Below are 27,008 nucleotides of genomic sequence, written 5' to 3' on the forward strand. Positions count from 1 at the left end.
TTTATGTTAATAGCTATATTTACGGAAGTCAAGATAAATACCATTAATCGCGTTAATGTCTTTAGAACATTCAGGTCTTCCTTCATATTTTCCATCGTTGATATCTACGGTCAAAAAATATGGTTAGTCTTAAGTTTTGGTAAAGCACGTTTTTAAACATGGAAAAGTTTTTATTTGAAAACATTTCTTCTCGAAAATCCGAAGCATCGTTGCAATCTCCACACAGCCTGCCTGCCACACATCTGACCCAACTCAAGTCCTTATATGAAAAAACATCTTTATTTAAAAAGATTACTTCACGAAAGTTCGCATGGATTTTTGTCAAAGAGAATGCTACAACTTCCGAACATATTGTTCTGATCTAACCACTATAATATATAGCTGCCATTCAAACTTTTTCTTCTTTATTGTGGTAGACAACGCTTTCTAAGATTCTAAGCCAGGTCCTTCTCCACCTGTTTTTTTTTTTTCCAATGGAGTCGAGATCTTCCTATGCACCATATAGCAGGGTGGGAATAATGAGTGACTCATAGAGTTACTCAGTTTTATATAGCACCTGTTGGCGAGAATGATTGCCTTTCGAAGTTTATGTGGTTGTTGCTGTTAATACCGCTTCCAAGATAGACAAAATTACTTCGACTTTGGAGTTAAGACTGCCAACAGTGACGTGTAAGCCAAGTCGCAAATGCGACGATTGTTTGTTTGATGACGGGAGTTATCTCGTCTTGCCCCCGTTCACTACCAGATCCATTTGCTTCACTTCTTTGTCCAACCTGGCGAAAGCAGAGCTAACGGCGCGGTTGTTATGACCAATGTAGCGATGTCATCGGCATACGCCAGCAGTTGTACACTCTTGTAGAAGATTGTACCTTCTCGATTCAGCTCTGCAGCTCGAATTATTTTCCTCAGCAGTAGATAGAAGAAGTTGCACGACAGGAAGTCGCCTTGTCTGAAACCTTGTTTGGTATCGAAATACTCGGGGAAGTCCTTCCCGATCCTGACGGTTTACACAGCCGTATTAGTTTTGCTTGGATATCACATTCAGACATAGCGGCATAAAAGCAGCTCCTTTTCGTGCTGTCAAAAGCAGTTTTGAAATCGATGAAGAGTTGGTGTGTGTAGATTATCTTTACACGGGTCTTTTACAAGATTTGGCGTATAGTGAATATCTGGCCGGTTATTGCTTTGCCAGGTCTAAAGCTATACCGATAAAGGCCAATCAGTTTGTTGGCGATAGGTTTTAATCTTTCATATAGTACCTAGTAGAACCTTATTTGCGATCTTGAGGAGGCTTATCCCACGGTAATAGCTCGGCCGGCAATCCATCGGCCTGCACCGCCGAACTTCTTCAAGGTCGGGCAATGGAACGTCCACTCCATCGTCAACCATTGGTGAATCGAGTTCACCATCTCCTGGTGTTATGCTTTAACTGCTATTCAGCAGGTTGCAGAAGTGTTCCCTCCATAATTTCTATATTCTCTGAGCATCCATCACTATTTTGAATTTTAGCCGTTAATATTATTTATTAAGTTATGTATTTATGAACAAAAGTTAAAATAATTAAAATTTCTTTAATTATTTTTCCCATTTCATTGAAGTGATTTGAAAATAGTATTTTTTATGATTGTTTTCTGAATGCCTTTAACTCTGGAATACAAGTAAAAAAATACTAGAAAGTCGTTTAAATTTTAAGCCTCTCAAGGCAACGCAACGGTAAACGTAACATGTTTTAATGGCGACATTAACACCTGCACACCATTAGGTGGAGCGACGACCATACAACCATATGACATACATACATTTTGCTTTTCCAAACAGCAGCAGCAAGCAAAGGGTGCTAAAGGCGGGTCATTGTGCACTGTTTGCGCCTTTGCCTAAGCTTATGCATAAATACATATTTTAGGTGGCATAAGAGCCACCGCGTATGAGTGAATGTGGTGTTTGTCGAATCCTTTCAACGCCTCACTTTGCAGTCGCTATCGTGCGTGTGTGCTTGTCGACCATTTAATGACCACCCTAAAGGCAAGTTGGCGCCGTTTACAAACGACCTGGCCACATACACACCTACACACACACATGTGCGCGTCAGTGATTTGCAAATTTTCTTAACTTGCTTTCTTTTATTTTCCTGTGTTGGCGCAGTCGAGTGGCGTCAGCAATTTTTCCCCATAAGTGCACTAGTAGTTTGGCGTATGCACAAGCGTATGCCATTGCATGTGCAGGAGCATATGTCCGCACGCGTGCTTTGGTGTGAAATCAAAAAAGCGGAAAGAAATTGTATTTTATGCTATCGCTGCAGTTGCCGAGCAATATGCCCAAAGTGTCATAGTTGAAGTGCAAAGCAATCAAAAGTGACTGGCAGGCGGAAGGCAGGCAAGCAGGTAGACGGCATGGCGGTGGCAGTGTCGGCTTAGGGCAAAAACCTGTCAGTTGCAAGGCGGCAGGTGTTGCAGTTTGTCACTGACCGCGTTCAACTATTCCTATGCGTGGGTATAGAGGCTTTTGCAATAGTTCTAGGCGAATGATACGACCCAGCAGGGAAAGTTGTGGGTAAAATAACGAAGGCGCTGTTGGAGGTGCTTTTATATTTTACGGTTGGCATAATTATTTAAAATTTGTTTGTTCGAAATTAAAAATAATAATATTTTCAAAACAAATAAAATTAAAAAATTTTGGAAAAAAGTTGAAAATTTTGGAAAAAAATTTAAAATTTTGGATTTTTTTTTTTGCTTTAATGAGCAGATCTGAATTCTTCGACACTATTCCGATTCTTTGAATTGAATTTGAGAAAAATTCATGTTTTTTGAAGTCTTAGACAAGCACGTATATCTATGGGCCACGGGAGCTCAGAAGCGTTGATCAGCAATCAGGGCTTATGGGGTTGCGAGAGTCTTCTGGCCCAGAGTGGAACGCAAAAGACCCATGAAAATACTAGCTCTTAGCGAGGTTTACATAGCTGCAATAAAGGTGTTTTACTGGACATTGTTTCATGGCACTCTCGGTTTGAAGCTTCACATTTTGGAGTACGCAAGTTGTTGCAGGAAATAGCAGGGAGGAAGATGAGGTGAATACATCCAGACCGCTTCTTCTTCACTGTCCAGCTTTCGCCAGACTAAGGTTGAAGCATCTTGGTTGCTATACTTTTTACGAATATCTCGCTATGAACCTAACTTAACCTTTACGTCTAAAAGTCTATAAAAAATTGTTGATTCAACCCACTAGCTTCAGCTGCTATTTTTGCTACCATTGTCGAAGCATATTTTCCGTTTTTTTTCAAATGAGTTTTCTTTACATTGCACGCGTTTCCATTGTTTTTCTCTCAATTCCTTTGTGTTGTTCAATACTTGTTCTTGTTTGCGTGCAAAACTATGTGTGAACTTCTCGAACGAACGCCACAAAACAACGCACAGAATATTCTTTAAAATCGCAGATACATATCGGAAAGCCCACTAAAGAATTCGACAATGTTGGCAGCCATTTTCAACAACTAAAGCGTGAAAAACTTCCAACTTGCTCAGCTAACACCATATATTTGCTTTAAGATACTTTGGAGTACTGCGACTAGCAATTTCAAAGCGTTCTGCAAAAAATTGGAATTTACTGTATTGAACGAAGAATATTCTGCCATTTTGTGAGCTCGGAAAGTTTCCGTTCAGTAAAACTTAGTGGTCAAATATAAGCTGTGTACAAATCGCCAAGCTGTGGAGAGTGGTCAATCGCACAAACTATTCGTGAAGTTCAAGCAAATAGGAGGCACTCTTGGTGCAACCCTGTGCTAGCATGTTCACAGGCAGATTCTGAATTCACGACTTTGCCTTCTTGTGGAAGATATAGTTTTTCCATGTCAAAAAATGTTTAGTAACCCCTTGTTTTTTATGAACTATTATAATTGATTTTTGGTCTTAAATAATTCAAATTGAAGAAACAAAAAGTGTCATTTGAGGCAAACGACTTTAATGTGGTATCCGCATGCTCACTTGTAATATGTAATTAAGCTCACTTGTAATATGTAATTAAGCTCACTTACATACTTTGCTGTTGCTTTTATATGTAACTTTTTTTGACAAAAGATCAGCATACAAAGATAGCGAGAATCCAAGACAATTATAGATAATTATGATTTCTATTATATTTTCTATTGCATAAATATCATATTTAATCAAAATTTAAGCGGTTAGTAAGGCGTTTGCATATACAGATTTATAAATTTATTATTAATTTTCGTTCATGGCATTAACCCCTAAAATTCCAACGCCCTTCGAGTCCACCTTGGAAATCGTTCTGATTCCAATCATAATTACGTCTGCCCTGCGCATAGGCGTCGATGCTATAACTGTCGTCGTCGCTTTTCAACAAATTGTGATTGTACTTGAAGCTGCCCTCTCGTCCTCGCTCCGTCTCCTCGTATTTCAGTTCAACTCTGCCCCTGCCTTTATCTTCCTTTGAAGATTCCTCAGAAGAAGACGGTGAACGCGCATGACGCACTAGCAGCTCCGAAGGCTCGCCCTCCAGCCAGTTTTGGTCAGCGACAAGATAAACCGCGGCTTCGTCATTGTATGGCGCTGACTCTTCCAGTAGTGGATGTGCTATGGCGATTGCGAAGAGTCCGCATAAGGCGAAGATAATAGTTGAAGTGGAGCTAGTCATTTTCTCGATTTTTTGGCACTGAAGTTTTCGTATATTCTATATTTGAATGCTTTTGAGCTATGCAAGAGAACTGTGCTGTTTCGACGTTGTTCGTTGTATTTATAGCTCTTTGGGGTTGTGATTTGGTCTTGTTTATTTTTGTTTTGATTTTAAAATCACCTATTGGGATTTACCGACACAGCATAGCCCGCTACTGATAAGCCTTTGTCACTGATTCTGACACCGCTTTTCATATGCATAAGAGCACGTACTAAGTTATATTTTTTGATTTTTTAATAAGCAACAGCAAAGCGATTCCATATAATTCTTTTTTTCGTACGGTAATTCACATATACTGGTATATATATGAAGATTTATTTGTATTATTACATTATGGCAAAATATCTGTTGTGAGTAATTTTTTAAGGGGTTCTGTTGGAAATTTTTTATTGTTACAAACATACACTACTAACAAAGAAATTCTGAAATTTTTGGAAAAAAAATTTAAATCAGTCCTTGCGACACTATTGCCGGTGTAGGATGACTCCTTACAGTATCATCTAAAGTGAAAAATACGTGTTTTAACCTTAAAACCTTAACTTAGAACTAAAACGACGGAATAAAAAAATTAAAAATTGAATTTTTGTCAGATATTTTAACAAAAAAAGAAAATTTGAGTGAAGTTTTCGCCACATTTTTTTTTAATAGTTGTTAACGAGAAAAAGAATCCTTCATCTAAGTCTTTGGGAATTGAATCTCGAAGACCTGTATAAAATTTGATGAAGATCGGCTCAGTAGTTCTCGAGAAATCTTGCCAACCGACTTCAAAAACACAGTTTCGAAAAAAAAACGTATTTAAAGACGGCGCACGTACCCTAGCTAGCATCCAGGGCACAAGTTCTCAAGACTGTATTTCCGAAACTACTTCTCGGATCAACTTGAAAATTTTGGACAATATTCTAGAGGTGTTGTAGAAGAAGATAATATAAACGACTTTTTGAATCCCGTAAATCCATGTAACCCCATAAATGAATAACTTCTTGAGGAGTGAATGGTTCCCATATATATGTACATACAGGCAGTTGGAAAAATGTACGAAATGGCGAATGGCAATTTTTCAATTGAATTGTAGCGCTAAATATGAAGGATTTCTGCCCTCACTTTTCCACGGTCCACTAATGGCCACTATAATGATTAACGTCCTTATAGTTGACGTTACACTCCGCTTATTGATTAGAGCGTGGTATGGAATCGGTTCCAATCGGTACGATTTGACATTTGTCCCCTCCATCCGAACATTTCTCCTCGTCACGTGCGTTTCACAAATCTTTCAGTATTGATAAGTTTTGCTTAGAAAATTCCCCTTCCATATACAACGTTCGCTTATCGTCAGATTAAGGTTTGTAAACCACACTCGGTGATTTTGCTTATTTGAATAGTATATAAATAAGATGAGCTTTATGAAATGAGCACAGTCAACACTTAAAGTTCTTGTAAAGCGTTCATTCCAGCACGATTTCCCTTAAAAATTAAATCATCAGTATGACTAGTTCCAAATCTATTATTATGATCGTCTTTTGCGGACTCTTCGCAATCGCCATAGCACATCCACTACTGGAAGAGTCAGCACCGTACAATGACGAAGCCGCGACTTATCTTGTCGCTGACCAAAACTGGCTGGAGGGCGAGCTTTCGGAGCTGCTGGTGCGTCATGCGCGTTCACCGTCTTCTTCTGAGGAATCTGCAAAGGAAGATAAAGGCAGGGGCAGAGTTGAACTGAAATACGAGGAGACGGAGCGAGGACGAGAGGGCAGCTTGAAGTACAATCACAATTTGCTTAAAAGCGACGACGACAGTTATAGCATCGACGCCTATGCGCAGGGCAGACGTAATTATGATTGGAATCAAAACCATTTCCAAGGTGGACTGGAAGGTCGCTGGAATTTTAAGGGTTAATGTGGTGGTTTCTTAAGAAATTTAACTATGTACGATGCACAAATAAATATTTAGCAATAATTCATTGCAATTTTACGCATTGGATTTCGCTAGCTAGCACAGAGGGTGGAACTATTTTCGTTAAAGGCTGTTTGAAGTAACAGTTCGTATATGAACTGTTTCGAAATTTTGGGCGCCAGCAAATAGTCGGAGGTACTGTTAATGTCTTTGATTATTTGCTTCAAGTCCGCAAAAAAATCACCAACAGTTATCTGTACCAAAGCATGTTTTTGCATTGAAAATTTCCTTCAATATAAATTGGCTTTTCTAAAGCCTGCAATAGAAGTCAACGGCAGCAGAGAATGTGCCAATGAAAGTCCTCTCATTTCTCTGTATTGCCAGTCAGCAGGAGTCACATAAGTTAAATGAGCAATTTTGTCTAACTCAGGTGAATAGTGTGTATACAGGTGTGCGTGTGTGTTAGCCTAAGTTCACTGGGAAGTGAATGAAAAGTTCAAATTGCTTTACGACTCGCAACTCGTTGGCCCTGAGCATTTATGGCAGTCAAACTTCGAGTAAACTGTTAACGGTAGTGATTGCGATGCGATTTTGACTTCCTTGACGGAGTACCATAGACACGCATACATATAGACAAGTGCTGGCATGTATTTGGTGAGCCTTTGAACTTACGTAATACTTGTGTAGTGCGCACTTGAGTACTTTGACAATTTAATTGAAATTATTATTGCATAATTTTCAAAACTTTGAAATTCGGTAGAAATTGAATTTCAAATTGCGCAAATGCCAAAAGAGCAATAACAACAAATACACGTGTACACACAATAATAAAATAGCAACAACAACACTAAGTAGTCGAATACAAACTGAACGCCACTAAGTTCAAATGCTGAGGCGAGAGGGTAGAGTGGAGCAAATGAAAATTTGAAGTGCTTTCCAAGTTGAGCTGAGGAGTACTTTCCCCAACACTGGCGGCGTCTCGGTCCCGAGTCAAGTGGAGTTAAACCGAGGTTAAGGTCGTGTGCAACGGCAGCAGACAACTTCACTTCAATTTCCCGCATAGTCAGCAACTTTTAATGTGATAATGACGCAAAAGCTTAATGGCGAATAAAAGGAAAAAGCTGTAAGTGCCACAAAGAAGTGCTTGACGGCGATGAGCGGATGATAAATATGCCAAAAGACAATAAAAACAGCAACGAGATAGCAAAATAAATAGAATATAAAACACGCACACGCATACAATGGTTTTCGGTATTGAAAGTATTGGTTTGTAAATGTGTATGTGTTTGCGTATGTGTGCGTTTGTGTGTTCGAGTCATTAGGTGCGCAGCAAACAATCAGCATTTCCCTGCAGTTTGTGGCGCGTACGTGCTACCGTCAACACATCAACTCAAAATTAAGTGTGTGAATGTGATTGGTATGCGCCTAAAAGTATGCAACAGCACTCAACGCATTTACGACAACAGTGTGCGTACGTGATTTATTTGGGAAAATCTATGACGCTTCACACCGCACACACAATCACACAACAATTCAAGTGCATTTTAACACCAACAACAACAAGCAACACAACTCTAATTTCGTCAATTACATTGTAATGGAGGCGTGGCAAATTAAGTGGCGCTGCACAACTGTTCACATCATTAAGCGCGCAAATTAATGTCTAAAACCCAGCACTTTAGCCAAAACACTTGAAAAGCTGTAAAGTGTGCAAATTTCCGTAAATTTTTTGCTGATGCCACTCGGTTGCATGCAAAATGTGGGATTTAATTAAAACAAAATTCAAATGCACACTTAAGCCGCAATGTTTTATGAAGTTGTTGTGGCGGTGTGCACTTAAAAAATTTAATTAAAATAGTGCTGTGTTTGCTTAGCTTTGAAACGTTGTTAGCGCTGATAATGAAATGTTTTAATACCACGGTTTTCAAAACCTTACGTAGGCACATATAATGTTTGCAAGCTGTTCAAGAAAATACCGAATTTTGAATTAATTTAAACTTTTTCAACGGAAGAGAACACATCAAAAGTATATGTGCAACCTTTTCAGAGGAGCAGAAATTTCATCTCGAGATGAACTGGAAGTATGTATTTGTGACAGACACTCGCCCTTTTCTAATAATAGTGGCGAAAGCCACAGTGCGGAACTTTAGTCCACAAGACCTAACCTACACCCAACTCAACACTCACCCATGTAACCACCGGTTAAGTATTACCTCGTGGTAGATACAGGACATTTATGTTTCCTTTATTATGCGGACTGACGACTGATTGACGCCTAATCTGTTGAAAAGTCGCTTCGCTAACAGCTTTACATTTCTCATTCGACTGACACATAAGTATCGTTAAATTCTTGACTATAAAACTACCAACGAGCGTGGTTTTTAGTTTTTTCCTTGCATTAGAAAAGTGAGGGCAGAGAAATAATACATGTTCAGAGTCTTTTATACTCTGCATATGTCGAACAGTTCTAATGTGATTGTGGAATCTGTAAATTGCTAATCGCAAAGCACCCATATCCACTAAGTATGCCGTCTGTTTATACACCAGAGGATGTCCGGTATAAGTCTGTAGGTTCAGCGCCCTTTGGATGGGCAATGCCACATTTTGGTGCTCTTATTCCTCTTCTCTGTCTGTCTTTGCCGGTACTCTTTTAAGCGCTGATAGCTCAAATAATTGTTCGGAGTTCACCTTTCGCCAGAAGCCTTACTAGAGTAGAAAATGATATGATGTACCAAAGCCATTGGTGATGAACTATTGAGGTGGTATGTAGGTTTTGACGGCGGAAAAAATACTATTTTAAACAATTTGTTTTTCATATAATAAATAACTTATTTATTACAACTTTTCAGCCTATCAAATAGTAACAATTGAATAATTTTCCATAATTTTTGTTTTTTAGACGTTTAGCCATTGGCAGTTCTTATACGAAGGCACCGCCTAAAAGCATCTCGCGGTGGTCAGCATAACAGAATAAGGAATTCTTTTAAAATCAAAAAAATAAATTTCATCGATTAGCAGAATGAAAAAAAATGAATTTTTGGCAAAGTTGCAAGCAAAACAATATGATTTTAGGTCTACTTTTTATTATAAATTATCTTGAAAAAATAGTGGTAATCAGAAAAAATCCTGCGATCCATCACGAGGACGTTCTATTTAGAGGAACTGTGAAAATTTTTGAAAGATGGCTGGCTTAGTTTCTGAGAAATTGTGACCATCGACTTTGAAAACGATGTTTCGAGAAAAACACGATTAAAGATTGAGGCAGTCGCGACCGGTCTAGCTTGACTGGTCGTCCTCGCAAAGGTTCTTTCTTCCACACTTTTATTGCGCTTGCCGTAAAGCTTTGGGAAAATATTTTAAACATATCATAGTATCTTTGATGATCGCTTGAATTTTGAACGCGAAAAAAAGTATTTTAGTCAATACATATAAGATTTTCTTTGGTGAAATGCCAAAATCGGCAGAAGTAAGCGTTGACTTGCGAAAACTGATTACTATTTAAAAGGACTGGGGTATGAAAAAATCGCAGACACAAAAATGAAGAGGAAGACCACAATCCAAAAAGTGATAAGAAATTATAAGATAAATGGTGGGATTGAAAAATAATTAAGGTCAGGCCGCTCAAAGATAACCACAGCTTGCTAAGGGACTTAAATAATTAGAAAAGTGATGAAAGACCCGACGGTTTCAGCTCGATTTATGCAGTGGAGCCGTCCGGTCAATGTTTCTGTGCGAACAGTTCAGCGTAGAATCCGAGACGATGTCTATTCCCGCTACTACAAAATTAAAAGGCCTGTCATCAACAAAAATAAGTTGAAGTTAAGTGCCGTTAAGTTTTTTGAAACAAGTAATTAGGAGTGATGACAGCAAATATGAATTAAAAAGTACGAAAGGCAGTGAAAAAGGTTGGGGAAAGCGTCATGAGAGTCTCCAAAGTAAATTTATCCAAACCACCGTAAAGTTCGGAGGTAGAAGTGTTTTAGTTTGTGGTTGCTTTAGCTACAGTGGTCTATCACAGCTGGTACTAGTCGAGGGCAAAATGACGGGAGACTTCTACGTGCAGATGCTGAGGACAAACAGAACAAACTTAGAGCCCGCTGCCCAAATATTTGCTTACAATATAACTTAATATACCAACAGAACAATTATTTCAAACATAGTACAAGACGGGTTGGGAGTGCATATTTATATATCAAAAATCGGTAGATTTCCCTACGATAACCTGTCCAAAGCACTGAGTTAAAACCTCTGTATTTGGGCGATAAGCGCGACTCACCTTCTTGTCGCTCCTGGGAAAATATACCACAATCGGCAATACTAAATATTAAATCTCTACATAGAATGTATATTGTATGGGGGTGTACATACTTTTGTCGTAACTAAATATTTCTCTTTTCGCGTGTTTTCCTGTTTTGGGGCGAATGAAGCTGATTTTTATAAAACAATTAAATTTTGGAAATTTAATATTCCGACACGTTTTGGGCTCAACTTTAAAGATCACACACTTTCCTCGCTTTATCTAAACAATCTTTTCCTGTCCTTTCTTATTCCCTCATAAATTGAAAGCTTGTACTCGACACGCTGCAACCGAACGCTGCTCAACTCAACTTTACAATGACTTGAACAACTCAAGTAGAGAGTTTTTCTAAACTCAATGACAGCAACAAGATGAAACTAAAGTGAGAAAGCAATTCAATTCCTAGTCGCTCCATTGCCTATGGGCACTTGAGTGTCGCTGCTGTCAATGACACGTGAATTTCAAGTGATTTTCAATTGTTTCACTCCAAACTAGGAAGAAAATTGACAAGTGGATAGGAAAGTAAAGTCGTGTGCGAATTTACGATAAAACAAGAAAAAAGCTAATCTACCCTTCAAAAGAGCATTTCTTTTGGTAACCATGTGTCCAGTTTCTGTGGAAACTATATGCTATAGTAATCCGATCTGAACAATTTTTTCGGAGATTACATTGTTGCTTTAGAAAATAATTTATACCAAATTTCGTGAATATATCTTGTCAAATGTGAAAGTTTTCCATACCAGTACCAGATTCTAATAGTTCAGTTTGTATGGCAGCTGTTTGTTATAGTAGTCCGATATCGGCAGTTCCGACAAACGAGCAGTTTCTTGAAAAGAAAATGACGTTGGCAAAATTTCAAAACGATATCTTAAAAACTGAGGGACTACAGACAGACGGACATGGCTAATCTAATATGTATGTATGTATAGGTAAGGTTAGATGACTGGTCCATCAGCATGACGGAGGGATCATCCGGTCAATGTTTCTTTGCGTTCTGTGCAAATATGAATTAAGAAGTACGAAAGGCAGTGAAAAAGGTTGGCGAAAGCGTCATGAGAGCCGGGATATGTTCAGTCCTTTGTGAAGCCAGACGATAAATGATGAAGATAAAAATCCTTTAGTTGGATATTAACTGTCAGAAAAGCGCCCTCAACCCAACACAAATCTGTCAAGGTGTTTTATTCAATAAATATAATATTTTTGATTATGTCGTAATGTATGATCTTGATCTGGCAAAAGATTAAGCGTTGAGATGATTCTATCAATCAGTTCATGCAGCTGGCATATCTTAAGATGTTCTATCTTACTACGTGAGTTCCGATAGAACAGTCTATTATTAGAACTCCTACAATTGCTACTACTACTATTGAGAGGTCAACCTTGCTGAGAAAGAAGAGTTCCCTAGATCTCTCCGATTTACCTTGTACCCGAACGAAAGACCTTGCGACTGCACAGTCAACCTTTGCTGAGCTGGTCTGAGGCCCAACAGTCCAATTGTAAACCGCAAAAATTCAACGAAGCTGTGCTGTGGCTAGGCACCTAAACCAGTCTAATCATAAAATAACTCTAAGAATACGGAGTCTAGACATACCTTTACTAGTCTTGAGCGCAGAGCGAACTCAAGGCTAATATTGTTCCTACTAATGGAGTTAGTGCTATCAACAATACTCTCCTTTGTGGGAAACTAATACAATACCAGCTAAAAATTTAAAATGTGTGTAGTATATTGCTTATGCTTCCATTTTATTAAAAATTATTTATATTTGTCTATAATCTTCTGTAAGTCATTTATATGGTATATTAATATATGGTAGGCTTTCAATATTCCTCTTGCTCTTTGCTGTACCTGTTTGTCGTTGCAATTTTTCGACATCCAAAATTCATTCAATCTCCCAATTCAACTTCAAATTAAATGAAAACCTTTCATCTCAGGCAAAAGTCCCTTCAGTTATCCACATTTTGTATTTATGGCATTAAAATCGTGTGTACTTACTATACATAAAGGTATATCTATCCCCCAGCTCGCTGCTCTGCTCAAATTCATTTGCCATGTATGCTCTCTCAACGCATTGGATTCCAGAAGAAGTTACCTTTCCTCAAATTTCAGTGTCAGCAAAACTCATGCAGGAAAATCCCCAATGATTTTCACACTTGCAAAAAGGCGAAACAGTTTTTAATATTCCTTTCCACCTCCTATATCCGCAAACGAAATTAAATCGCCTTTCCAATTTCAACAGTGTCATTTATCGCTTTGTAGCCTTTGCAGTCATACTAAAATATTTATTGAAATTCGTTTTACTTTTTTTTCATTTTCGATTATTGTCACTTCTTTGTGTCGTACAGCCATTTTGAGTGAGTAAGAGAGTGAGTGTGTGTTACATTTTTGGGCTCTTCGCAATTGAGGCTTAAAAATTTACAAACCCCCGCCGCCGTCGCCATATATGTTGCCGTAGCCTGGCATTTGCCTTTGAAAATTTAAAATATTGTAAATATATACCAACCCATATGCATATATATGTATATGCTTATGTGTATGTACAAACTGTTATCACATTTTACACATGTAGACTCACATGCTGGCCATGGTATTTGTTGTTTTTGCATGCTTGTTGCCAATATCACACTATCGCTTTGGCAGCCCTTTATTGACAATTTTGCACGATTCGTTTTGGTGCGTCGTTTTTGCGTTTGTCGGGCTGTCAGCTTCCGTTCGGCTTGGCCAAAAATCTCATTTACTTGTGGTCGAGTGTGTTATTTGTTGTTTTTGCCGCTTTTAGTTTTTGCCTGCGTGTGCGATTTTTTGTGTGTTGCGTGTTCTGTGGCTACGTATTGAACCAACTGTTGTGGTGGTTGAAGGCTATTGCATAACCCCAGGCGCTTTGTGTGGCTATTTCGATATTGCGGAAGTGTTGCTCGCTTGCTTTGAATTTCAATTTCTGCTAAAAGCCATAATCACTTAAATATTTAAATTAATTTTTGTTCCCGTGCACAGGCAAACGACTTTTAGTGTTTCCATAATGGGCAAATTGATTGTTCGATGGCTCAAGAATGTGTGAGGGGTGTGCAATATGGTTGTGCAAATTTTTTCATTCAACCAGCAGCTCGTGTTTTGTCTAGTTTAAAACTTGAAATGAGCCATTAAAAATCATGAAATTGGAGAGTTGCCTTTTACATTGTGGGATGAGAAAACAAAAAACGAATATTCATCAACAAAATTCGCTTTATGGTTTTCAAAGTATTCTCCATTAAGATCTATATACTTTTGCATGCGTTTAAACCAATTTTCGAGGAAACTTTTTACTCTGATTGATGTAGCTTCAAAACATGCATTCTGAACGCATCAGCCGCTTCTTCAGGTGTTGAAAAACGTTGATTTCTTAGTTTATTTTTTTCATACGTGAATAAATAAGGTCATTCGGAGTGGATGACTCATCACCTCGGTGTTTTGGGTGTTGTGTTCAAAAATGCAGTTGTTTCAATCCATGTGTGAGAAGTTGCATAGTCGTGGTGAACAATGATCCGTCTTCGGCGGTAAGTTTTCATAATATCTTAAAGGATAGCTCAACTGGCAAACTAATGGTTTTGTACCACTCAGAATTTACTTTTCTGCATTGTTCAAGTGCTATGGTTGCGAGATGTTCAGTTTTTCCAAAAAATGGAACCTTTTGCTTAGAAGTACTTCGTGTGCGAAAAACTTTTGTTGGATTTGACTTATCGGGGAACAACCAAACAGTCGACGTGTGTTTATCCGCGATTTATTGTCTGCCATGATGTCATGGACGTATTTTATGTCATATTTTTGTTTTTAGGTTTCTCTCGACCAATCGAAAGTAGCCTACTTTTGAGCGATTGAAAAATTGCGTGGAATACACTGGCTTTTGATACCCTGAACAGGGTATATTAAGTTTGTCACGAAGTTTGTAACACCCAGAAGGGAGCGTCGGAGACCCTATAAAGTTTATATTTATATAAATGATCAGTATGTTGAGCTGAGTCGATTTAGCCATGTCCGTCTGTCTGTATATATACGAACTAGTCCCTCATTTTTTAAGTTATCGTTTTGAAATTTTGCCAACGTCATTTTCTCTTCAAAAAGCTGCTCATTTGTCGGAACGGCCGATATCGGACCACTATAACATATAGCTGCCATACAAACTGAACGATCGGAAAAAAGTTCTTGTGTGGAAAAATTTTGCATTTGACAAGTTATATTCACAAAATTTGGTATAGATTATTTTCTAAGGCAACAATGTTATCTCCGAAAAAATTGTTCAGATCGGATAACTATAGCATATAGCTTCAATATTAACTGAACACATAGTTACTAAAAGAATTGCATCTGTGAAGGGTATACTTCGTGTGCAGCCGAAGTTAACGTTTTTTCTTGTTTTTCAATCAAATGGGTCCCTATAGCTCCTACAGTTATCTCAATCTCGCGATAGCTCCCATGACGATCTTACAATATCAATGCGCACACAGCATTAATAGTTTCCGGAACAACTACGAATGGTTTTCGAAAAAATTCATGATAACCATTTTGAAGTCATCTACGACCTCGATTGAATTCACCATACCATCGATAAACAGTGGTCCTTGATGGAGCTTCATTGTCTAAAATTCTTTTCATTTCATCAATCCATTCTTGATCAGTTAATCCAAAAATAATCGTGCGAAAATGTCCGCGATTTAATTTCATTTTGTGATAGAGATAAATATTTTAAATTACTGTAGAAAAGTCAAATATTGCTCGTAATTCCAAATGTTCTGAGTATGCATAACATACAAAATGTCAAACTGTACGATACAGGTGTGAGTTGCCAGATTGCAACAATAGAAAAGCCAAATTAAGAAAGCTTGTGATCTAATATCAGCTTATTAGGAGTTTTTGTTTGATGTTTTCGCTAAATCATTTCAATATCGCCAGTCCATAGCTTATGCTTACTCGTAAGGTCACTTTATAGACACTGTCAAGATGAATTCAATTCTTCTCTCAAGCTCACTTCTGAACTTTGCGGGACCGAAATAAAAGTTGATAACACTATTACTGATATCTATAAGCCTCTGTTTCTAACATTTTTAAACGGTTCTTAAAAAAATAGTATTATTGACTTCCATCAAGCTTAGAATCAGCTTAGATCAAAAAAACATCGATTATTCGAAATTTAAAAAAAAAATGAAAAATTAAATTTTCGGTTTTTAATCGTAAAAGAATATATACAGCGTCTAACGAGAGGAATGACGTGATGTTGACAGCCCGTGGCGGCCATGTTTGTTTACGGACTTGTGTTAAATTTTGTCAGCGCATTTAGGAAGGTTTGACATTTCATCTTATCACTTTTCATTTTTGTAAAACGCTAAGAAATTATTTAAGATTATTGGGAAAAATCATATTTTCCGGTGGCTTCTGTAAACAAAAAATTTTCTTCCCAGATAAGGTCCATTTCTGGCTTAATGACTTCATTAACATAGAAAATTATCGCTATTTGGGTTGAATCAAATCTTCGTGTGGTTCAGGAAACGCAATTGCATTCCCAAAATTTGAGCGTTTGCTGCGGATTGTGGTATGACGGCATCATTGGACCTTATTGCTATCGAAATGAGACAGAAAATACCGTTATCATAAGCAGCGAGCAATATAACACGATGTGATCGATTTTCTTTTCCTGAATTTGATGCAAACGACGCTGACAATCATTGTTTCCATAAAGATGGTGCGCCACCTCATGTTTCGCGTCTTAACATGAAGACATTGCGTGGAAAGTTTGGTGACTCAATATTTTCGAGAAATGATCGAGACAAATGGCCACCAAGATCATGCGATATAACGCCGTTAGATTGTGTCTTAGTAGCCACTACACTTAATGTAGCTTTTAAAAGAATTCAAATTTCGAATCATCGTTTCAGCGTATAATTCCTTTTGCGTAAATATTTTCAAATATTTTACTATCAAAATATTCGCTGCTTTTATATTAATTTATTAAATTAACGTCAACGTGAATTTTTCCGCACACATTTTCCATAACTTGCAAGCCCACATACAGCCAATCATGATTGCTACCCACAAACCTAACAATCTCACCAGCTACTTACCCGACCGAGCACCCTCTGCACTGCGTACTTACATCTACTTATATATAACGGCATATACGCATACACTTTCTTAAGGTCACAGCAGGAGTTAATGTATGCATTTTATATTAGTACTCATCAGCTGAGTGCAAATGACTACTTACATTTTCTTTGCCGCCCGACGCTTTCGCGCGCATTTTTAACACTTTGAAAACAATCTCTGCTACGCGCTGCCGGGATTTACTTGCTGTTGGTGTTTACGCTGCAGATTGATAAATGACAGTCACCGCGGGTTCGGCGGCACCCTGCCTGGCAGGTGTTAACTTCCACCGAAAAAAGTGGCAGACAACAACTGTTCATCACTCAAAGGGGATGGCTGCTAAGTGCCGGAATATGTTGGGCATATCTGTACTTACACACACATATTCATAGCTTTGTTGTGGCATTTCATTGTAACGTTGTAGCATTTAAAAGCAATCATGACTTGCGGCAACGCTGTGCTGACTGGCGCGTCCTCCATTTATGCACACCCAACTGATACAGGTTCAGCCCGTCTAACCGTGCCCTAACCACAGTTGAACCACCTTTTTGGTTGTTGCGGATTGCTGCTTTTCAATGGCACTTAAGAAACTTCGTTTAGTTACTCTTTTTGGCGTACAGTCACTTTGCTTTACACTTGCCACACACTTTAGTGATTTACATCACAACAAAGGGCGGCCCAAGTATCGATTGAATGGCACTTTAAATTTTAAAATTTATATACATTTTTATTAAATTTGTATTTTTAATGTGCTGCTAATATAATTATTAAACTAAAATAAAAATAAAATATTAATTAATTAGCTGCCTCTTTATATGTCATTGAGAAGTTGAATAGGAAATAGTCGTCAAAAAGGTTTCAATATTGGTTCATTAATGGCTGAGCGATGTCTAAACGTTTACGAAGTTTATTAGAAGACTTGATATCTAATTTTGATAGTTGATCTAGTGCCCTAAACTGGGAAACTATACATATCTAAAACATGTTCTAGATAACTCCGTGCAGAAACGGCTCTCTGCACTTTCTTCCAGTGTCATTGTTACAAATGCCCATTCGGCTCGTGACTTGTCACTAGTCCAACAACCCGCCTGCAGTCTTTTCCAGACTTCGTGAGTAAAAAACATCCGAGTTTTCTTACTAGACGCTTGTGCATAGTCTTGTCGATACTAAATGTACTTAAGGTATACTACCTAATTCTGACTTGTCTGTCAGCCAATTCGGCAATTGCATGATTAGTCTTGTTGTTGTTGTAACGGCTATTTAGTCCCCGCTAGGGTAGATAAGTTGTCATCAAGGTCATCCAACCGTAGTCTCAGGAAACATGCTGTTTCGACTAGGTCGGACTATGTGAAAAGAGGTATCAGATGTGTAGGATTAGACATACAAAAAGGTGGTTAGTGTCATGCGTGGACCCGTTGCACGCTGGACATATATTCAATATGTTAGGGTCGATTTTGGATAAGTAGGAGTTTAACCTGCTGCAATATCCAGAACGAAGCTACGCTAGGGTCACCCTCGATTCTGGCGCAACCCGAGCTCGTCCTATGGAATGGGTGGTGGTTTGACCGCATGCACGCCATTAACTGGGAGTACGTACATAAGTCTTGTACTGGTTGGGGAGGTAGACGAATTTCACTTTTGGCAAACCCATCAGCTGCTTTGTATCCCAGAATATGATTGTGGCCTGGAGTCCGGTATATACACAGCGGCTTTCCAGCAACCATCTACCGTTTCCCTACTTTGAAGGGGTATTCTCTGACCAATGTGATGTGGGATTATTGCCTTAATGGCCCCTTGGCTATCAATGTAATTGTGGATGTTCTTTATGTTGTCTTCTCCGATTTTAGCTTTTTCAGCAACTAACCGCAAAGACTTCCGCCTGGAATTAACTGCAGTATTTCAGGAAACTCAAGGATCGCCTGAGATCTAGGGGCGTTAAGTACAGTCTGGCGTCTACTCCATCCCTCATTTTTGAGCCGTCTTTATAAATATTTGAAGTTTTTGAGGCGAGTTGTATGCTCCTAAGCCATTCTGTTTCCTGTTTATTGGCATAGACACTTACGCGATTATAGCCGATTTTACAACAGGACGTCAGTCGTTCTTCCTTTTCGCTGTTTGGCGCCTTCGCAGAATTTCAAGGGTTTCAATGCCGTTATGGTTTCCCTCCTTGTAAAGAGAGAGCCGTCTTAACATCACTTACCTCCAGATTAGCCTTTATCGCCCATCAAGGTTTGACCTTTAGAACGACTAATTATTTCTAGGGTTATATAACTGCCGCTCGGTCATCAAAAAATTGATGTACTCGTTTAGCCAGCAAAGAGTCTAAACGCTAATGTCGGAGAAGCACTTTTTAAACCAATATTTTCAAATTGCCATGTAGTATTTTAACAGCTGCTTTGACAGTAAGTCCTCAAGTAGGTTTGAAAACACCCCATATAACACTTAAGCGTTTTTTCAATACTCCATATCGAAGTGAAACTTTTTGAAGCTGCCTGCTTGTGTATTGCTGCACATAATCGGATGTACCACAAGTGTAAATGAAATTTGCCTGAAGTTGCTAAACGTGCAACAAAACAGCAAAACAAACAAGCGTATGCATGCATATACTATATAGTTATATGTATATTTGTCGAATACTAGAGCAAAAGTGAGCTGTGTTTTGTGTTAACATGACGTCCAACAGCCGACACTCGAACGGCAGACTCCACATGTCTCTTCGTATTTGTCTGCTTGCCGCACGTACAAGGAACCCAAATCGAATATTGATGTTTTCTGTGTGATTTACACGCATATTAAATGAATAAATGAATGAATGAGTGAGTGAGTGAACGAAGAGGTGTGGCACATGCCAGCCAAGCACATGTAAACATACACAATAAAACATTTATGACTACATACACAAGCACTACAACTGGAGTTTCAATATTTCACTAAGTGTTTGTATGCAAGGCTGCATGTATGTGTGTGTAAATGTTGGTAAGTGTATAAGTATTGTGTTAATATGGTATACAAATACTCGTGCTCTGTATTTATCCACCATGACGTATACGCAACTTTTTTGAGTGACTCACCTCCGTAGAGTTTTTGCATTTTGCTCGTGGCTGTTGCCGCACACTGAATTCGCTTTCATTAATTGTTACTGCCGTGCTGCACCATTAAAGTTTTATGTAGCTGAAATGCTGCCTGTTTCGCTTCCCGTTGCGCCCCTCCATAGCACTGCGCATACAAATTACATCCGCTTGTCCTCGATTTGTTCATAATTGCTTTAGGCCATTCAGATTTTATTTTTAAGCCTACATTACTATTGCCACCTTTCGGTGCACCACCTGTTCCCTTTCCTCCACAAATATTCTTCATAATCATAGCGGTTTTTGTTTTGATTCATAATTATTTCTTCAACTCCAAAACAAAAGTTCTACACAATTTCATTTGAATTTTGCCGAATTGGCAGCTCATTAAATCTTGTATAAATTGTAATTCGTTGCGCCTCAAAAGTCACGACAACTGTCAAATTTCGCGCATGTCGGTTAATACAAAAAAAAACACATGTCAGCTGCACATATGAAACATATATACGTACCACTACACACATGTGCCTGTATGTATGTAAATATGTCTGTATACAAATAAGTCGTGCGGAATACATTTTCTGCGTCCATGTCTAGCTGTCAAGTCGCCAAGTTTGCTGAAAGTTTTGCGAAATCACGTTTTTAGTCGAGAAGACGCACTCGTACTTTTCATTACTTTCGTTAGCTTGCGTGTGACAGTTCGCATTTCATTATGAATGCACACGGATTTTCTCGAGATGTTGCGCAATTTTGTTTCTTAAGTGGATTGGCATTCACGGTGACTAAGTGAACTCAGTGCGAGTTAAGCTCTTTCTACGGCGATTCAAAGCGACAAATTTTTATGAATCCCGTAATTGGTGGTCTCAGCGTTTTGCTACTGTCTTAGTAGAAGCTTTGCTTTGCAAAAACAAAAAAAATTTCCAAATATATGTTTTTATAGCCTTAACGCATAAGAAAATAACTAAACTTTTATTTAATTAATATATTACTTAACGCGCTTACTTTTCCATATCTCTTAAGGGGTTACAAGGCATATTTTCAATAACAACAAATTCAATATTTTACCCAAATATTTTAATATTCCAAAGTTACGTATTTAGCACAGATTTTGTGAAATTTTCAAAGGAATATATTCATAACTCGGCCATTTCTGGCGGTTGCTTGGGAAAAAATTGCCTCCGCGTAGACAGCAGACCTTTTTACAGGAACATCAAAGGGAAAAGAAAAAATGTGCTTTAGTTAAAACCATAAATTAGATATTGGACAACGGAAAACAAGTAAAAGTTGTATATTTAGCAGCCGTTTTTTTTATGACTATTTGTCGACTTATTTTTTTAAATATTTGTAATTGAGAAAAAATTCATTTATTAAAATTTAATGGAAAATTTTTCTTATCATTCGAAAGAATATTCTTTGACAGATTATCTCTTTCAAATGTTGGTTGCGGCTACATCTCAGATGGTCCATACCTTGAGTCCAATTTTCGATGACTCGTTGAGCATTTCGACTGGTAACTGGCGAATGACACGCGGTATGTTTTGCTTCAAGGCCTGAATCGAAGTGAGATTGTGCGCATAGACTTTAGACTTTGCATATAACCACAGAAAGAAGTATAACGGTGTGCTATCACACGATCTTAGTAGCCAATCGACAGGCCGAAAACGTGAAATTATCTGCTCACCGAAGTGTTCTCATTAATACGACATGAGGGAAACGGCGCCGTCTTGTTGAAACCAAATGTCGCCGAGAACATAAGTTTCAATTTTGGGCTTCAAATAGTCGGTTATCATTGCGTGATAACGGTCGCCATTGATGGTTATTCGATACCATTTTTGAAGAAATATCGGCCGACAATTCCACCGCCCCTTAAACAACACCAACACGTTGTTTTTTCTGAATTCAAAAAGAGTTTTTGAACCTCTTCATGTTGCTCTTCACCCATAATTGGTATACACAAAAACCGGGTTAGCGGCAGGAACTACCGTTCTTTGATGACTAAACAAGTACTAGAAATGTACTTCCTCGAAGTACAAAACCTCTCTGAGACTCTTCACCCTCATTACTTCTCTCTCTTGTATAACTTTCGATCCCACAACTTCCAATTGATCGATCCATTCAACATTGTGTTCCTTAACCCATTGTTTTCTCAACCTTATGGTATAAAAGGAGATCTTGTGAATTTATTCTTGAAAATTTCGCACAGTTTATAGGAAAGCCTTGGAACACAGTTTATATGCATTTGCATAAGTTTTTGCATGCAAAATCTGAAGCTCCTTTAGTGAGAAACCGACTTGCAACTATAACAAATATCAGTTTATAGGTTGAGTTAAGTGTAGAGGTCGATTCGAGGGATCTCACTTGCACAGCTTAGAACGCTGATCCATTGTTGTACTACTACTATATATTAGAAAGTCCTCACACATTTTTCTAGGGAAAGTATTTTTCTGCGATCTACTCTAAGCCAAACGGAAGTCCCACAAAAGCGTCCATTGAAAGAACACAATATGAAAATTGAGATCCAACTCGTTACCCCTGTAGAGCGGTGCAAAGAGGGCTCTCTTGCAAACTCATGGGACTTGTAGTTACGCGAGATTTCTTTATGACCAGGCAGTCTGAAAACAAATTAATTCGATGTTTTTTCTAGTGAGTATAAGCTCTTCTTGACTAACTAAATTAATACTCTCCTCCCTAAAAGAAGCTGCACTTCGAAACACTACCTTAAAAGCGGTCAGTTCTGGCTGAAAAATGATACAGCTTTCAGGTAGTGTAAGTCTAAGTTTGCGAGAGAGCTTTTTACAGAAAACTCGTCGTCCAAACTTTGCTCCCGGTTTTAAATTCTAATTAGTTTTTTCATTGATTTTAAACTCTCTCTTATTAATGAGAATAAAATGTGAGTGTTTTAACTTGAAGTGTATATTGTGAATGCCTGAAACCATTATTCGTAATGTCCTTGCCCGACAAATGAGTCGGGTATGTAATATAATATGCTTAAGTAGCTGACACAAATGTTGCTGTTGCTGATGTCACAGCTGATGTTGACAGGAGCGGAGTGTAAGACCGTTTCAATATCTTCTTATTACGCACATTTCTACAACCGGTAAATTGAAGTTTCTCCCTTGGCGATTACGATGGCGTCCCAGGGCAGGTGTGCCCGATCTGTAGACTGGTATTGAAACAACTTACAGCTTGTTGTCTAAAGCAAACGTGAAATATGAAACTGAAAAGCAATTAATTTAATTAAAAACTAACGGTAATACTAGCGGGGAGCAACGGGTTAAGGTTGTGAGCGTGTAATATAATGAGTATAGGAGCGACTGTGTATATAGGATAAGCGAAAAAGAGCTTTACACTCCCAACTACACACACACACACATATAGCTTTTTCACAAAAACAATGCATTTACTGTAGTAAACGAGCATTGGACGTGTTTACAATGAAGTGAGATTATAAAAAACTGTTGTGTAGCAAATTTTTTCTACCGACAAGCTTGTAATTTAACTAAGCGCTTATGTGCTTTTGCGCGTTGGTAACCATACACGTACATATGTATGTATGTTTACTTTTATGTAGTGAGCTTATTTGCCACCGGTAAAGCTTCGTCTGAGTCTACTACAGCTTCGGTTTGCAATTAAAAATAGTGGCTGTTAACAAAAACACCATTCAATTTGAGCTCCGGTAAATCTCCCTAGTTGCATGAAGATATCAGAAGCAAAATTTTAAATAAAGCAGCTGAATTGCATGAATCAGAGATTTCATAAAAGTGTTGTTTTCGTAAATACAAAATTTGTTAAGAGCTTACATGGGTTTCCTCGGGTAAAAAACTGACTTTTTTTCAACAATTTTTTTCGCATATAAAAAATTAAATATTTTATTAGAATTTTTTATTGTTACAAATATACACTATAAACAAAGAAATTCTGAAATTTTAGGACTTTAGGACATTTTCGGTGACCCTTCGGAAAAAGAAAACAGATGCGCCCGCGTTGGCAGAAAAACTCTTTACAGGATCTTCTAAAGTGAATGAAATACATGTTTTAGTCTAAACCTTAATTTAGAACTTGGACTAAGAAAAAAACTTAAAATTGGATTTTTGGCAGACATTTTTACAAAAAAAAATTAAAGTTTCAGTGAAAATTTCGCTAAATTCTGTTTTTTTTTTTCAAATAGTTGCAATCGAAAAAAAACTTCTTCATCCAAGCCTTTAAGAATTATATCCAAAAATTTCATGAAGATCGGTTGAATACGAACGGGTACTTTACATTCCAAATTTCCCTATTAAGCAGTTATTTTATTATCCTCAGGAGTAACTGTTACATGAGCCCACCATAGCTTAATGGAGGGTAACCGTCATAAGCTACACAAGGATTATTTTTCATATCTTGAAACTAGAAGGTGATTCGCTCTTCTGCCTGCCTCGCTCTCTATCTCGAACCCTCTTTCTGCCCACCAACTCCGTTTTTCTCCTTCCTTCTTTTCCCTTTTTCTCTCATTAAGACTTGAAGACTTGATTGCATTTTCCTAATGTTTGTATAATTTTCGTTTGCGGCTTCCGACTACCAATTACTCAGTTCCTAAAAGCTTGCTGGCTTACTTCTTGCGCGAAGCCCCGAAAGAAAAGGTGCTAAACGAGAACATCCTTTCTTACTCGCACCTGTGCCGCACATAACAAAGGAAATTTAATTTACTGTATATTGCGCTCCAATTGCAGCCGTCATTGTGGTGAATACAAACTGTAAAAGACACAAGTAAAAAAGAGTTGACTTGCCACTTGGCACATGCACCAAAACATCTTACTCCTGCAACTCTTTTGTTATTCTTTGCACTTTTACCAAATAACTGGAGCACGATAAGTGGCGGAGAGCGTAAAGTGCAAGTGAAAATGTAGTAAATAGTAGCAAGAATGGTTTCTTGTAGTTAACATCGTTTTTCCTTTCCTAGTTTTTCTTAGATTCTCATAGCCATTTCGGGCGATAAGACATGTGTGCCCGCCTTTTTGTGGCGCCTTTTGTTCTTGCTTGCCTTGTCACGAAGGGTTTAAATTTTTGCGCGTGAGCTCGCTGTCGCCATAAATATAATTAGTAAAGTAAAGATGATAATTTCATTCGACGTACCAGGTGGAAGTCTGCATTTCCTAAGCTCGGTTGAAGCTGTTGAAGTTTTTTTTTATGTCTAGCTTAAAGTCCGCTTGCTTCTAATTAATGCTTTGGCTGCTACAACGCTTGAACTTAAAGTGCAACGAAAAAATATATTTTTTTTTATATTTATATTATTCCTCGGAATGTTATAGAAAATTTAAATGCTAAGGTCTTGATATTTTAAAGCTTCTAGTTAGGTTTCGAACGAAGAAGATCACGGCAGTACGTCTACCGCAGTCACTTATGCCTGACTACGGTAGTCCTTTAGTCTAAAGCTAAGATTGACGGCAGCCCTTTACAGATAACCCCCACTCTAACCTTCCCACTTAGCTCCGCCCCATCCGTGAAAATGTCACTGCGGCTCTTCACAAAGACTGCTTTCCCTTTACATATCCCTTGTCGGTATGTGAACAGACTGCATATAATTCCGAAGAGAGCTGCTCGTTGGACACATTCAAGATTATTACCAAGTGTAGCCTTTTCAAGCGTCCCCCACCAGAGGATTACACTATGGAGCATTATTGGCTTGACTAAAGTTTCGTAGAGCCAAAACACCACCTTTGGTGAGAGTCTTCCATATTTTTCCAGAACTCGTCTACAGTAACATATGTAAGAAAACCGATGCTTTTCTTAGTGTCTGCTCATTATTTGGCATCCATGAAGGCTTTCGATCAAGAATAAATCCCAGCCCTAATTTTTTTAAGTTTTTTTTCTTTGCTTACCTTTATTACATTTTTTACTTTCTTTGAAGTAGGTATAATTTTATTATATGTATATATGTATATATATTTAATTTTAATTTGTCTAAAATTTTCTGATGGTAAATATTTGGATTGAAATTAGTATGTGCTGGCGCCACGGCAGCCCGTAATTACGCTCGTCGTTAATTTTTAGTGCATCCCCTGTTTAATGGCCTATTAAAGTTGATGGCCGTTCGATAGGCAAATGTAAAACCTTCGAAGCCTTTCTAATTGAACTACCTTAAATTTTTTTCCACCTCAAAATTGACTTTGAACTTTGCGAACTTTTCAGATTAAGCGAACACAAAATGTTTCGTTGTTGTTAGCCGAAGTCACGGCCGTATGTCTACTCAGTATGCAAATTGATAAGCCAATTGTTTTCATTTGCATTAATGTTTCCGCCACCGCCCCGCATTTGCGCTATGTGCCTACCATATAATCCTCACGCTATCACGTATTGACAAGCGCTGCTGATGTCCTTGGCACTTTAGGTTCATTGGCGGCGCTTCACATAACATTTTAATTGCTCTGCCCTCTTGACGGTTTTCAGCGGTTCCAGCTTTAATCCGCCTACTTTTATGCATGTTTGCCCCTGGGAGACATATGCAAATTACTGGCGCTTGCCAATCACACTGTGAATTCATTTCAGCAGGTTCGTTACGTTCCAACGACGACGAGGAGTGGCCACTTAATGGGTTGTAGGTGGTGGCTTTTTAATCATATTGCTCTGCTCCATTACTGTGCGGCGCGGCTGGCATCTTTATGCACTTGCGAATTAAAAGTTTGCGATATATTTTTTAATGAAGGTACAACAACGAAAATATTTTATTGTTCGCCATTTTCGCATTTAAATTTTCGATAAATGTCGCCATTGTTTGTTGTGGACTCAATTGGTCATTATTGGTTGTTGGTTTTGCCTATACATGGCTGCTTACACGTATTTAACGGGTGTGCTGATGCCTTTATGAAAAGTCTGCGCTTTCTACCCAAACCACTCAGTATACGCATGATTACTCCTCCATTGTTGAATTCTTACTGCCAGCGCTCCTGAATGTATGCTATACATGCTCACTTCCCCG

At 38.2% G+C, this 27,008-nt stretch overlaps 3 protein-coding genes across 4 annotated transcripts in view; 2 read left to right on the plus strand and 1 right to left on the minus strand.

Moving 5' to 3' along the window:
• Positions 1–27,008, plus strand: part of LOC120776567 (cyclin-dependent kinase 14) — a 287,704-nt gene that overhangs the window by 141,783 nt on the left and 118,913 nt on the right. The window lies entirely within an intron of this gene.
• LOC120776569 lies at positions 4,175–4,704 on the minus strand. The gene has a single exon (XM_040107331.1). It carries the CDS (start codon positions 4,645–4,647, stop codon positions 4,234–4,236), a length of 414 nt encoding a protein of 137 aa, XP_039963265.1. The 5' UTR covers positions 4,648–4,704; the 3' UTR covers positions 4,175–4,233.
• LOC120776570 lies at positions 6,113–6,686 on the plus strand. Its single transcript, XM_040107332.1, has one exon. The coding sequence runs from the start codon at positions 6,169–6,171 to the stop codon at positions 6,580–6,582; it is 414 nt and encodes a 137-aa protein (XP_039963266.1). The 5' UTR covers positions 6,113–6,168; the 3' UTR covers positions 6,583–6,686.

The sequence above is a fragment of the Bactrocera tryoni genome, chromosome 5, assembly GCF_016617805.1.
Source record: "Bactrocera tryoni isolate S06 chromosome 5, CSIRO_BtryS06_freeze2, whole genome shotgun sequence".
Lineage (NCBI taxonomy): Eukaryota > Metazoa > Arthropoda > Insecta > Diptera > Tephritidae > Bactrocera > Bactrocera tryoni.

Bases quoted from the DNA above. Each gene is read 5' to 3' on its own strand.
- LOC120776569 (XM_040107331.1), bottom strand. From the start codon at position 4,647: ATGACTAGCTCCACTTCAACTATTATCTTCGCCTTATGCGGACTCTTC.
- LOC120776570 (XM_040107332.1), top strand. From the start codon at position 6,169: ATGACTAGTTCCAAATCTATTATTATGATCGTCTTTTGCGGACTCTTC.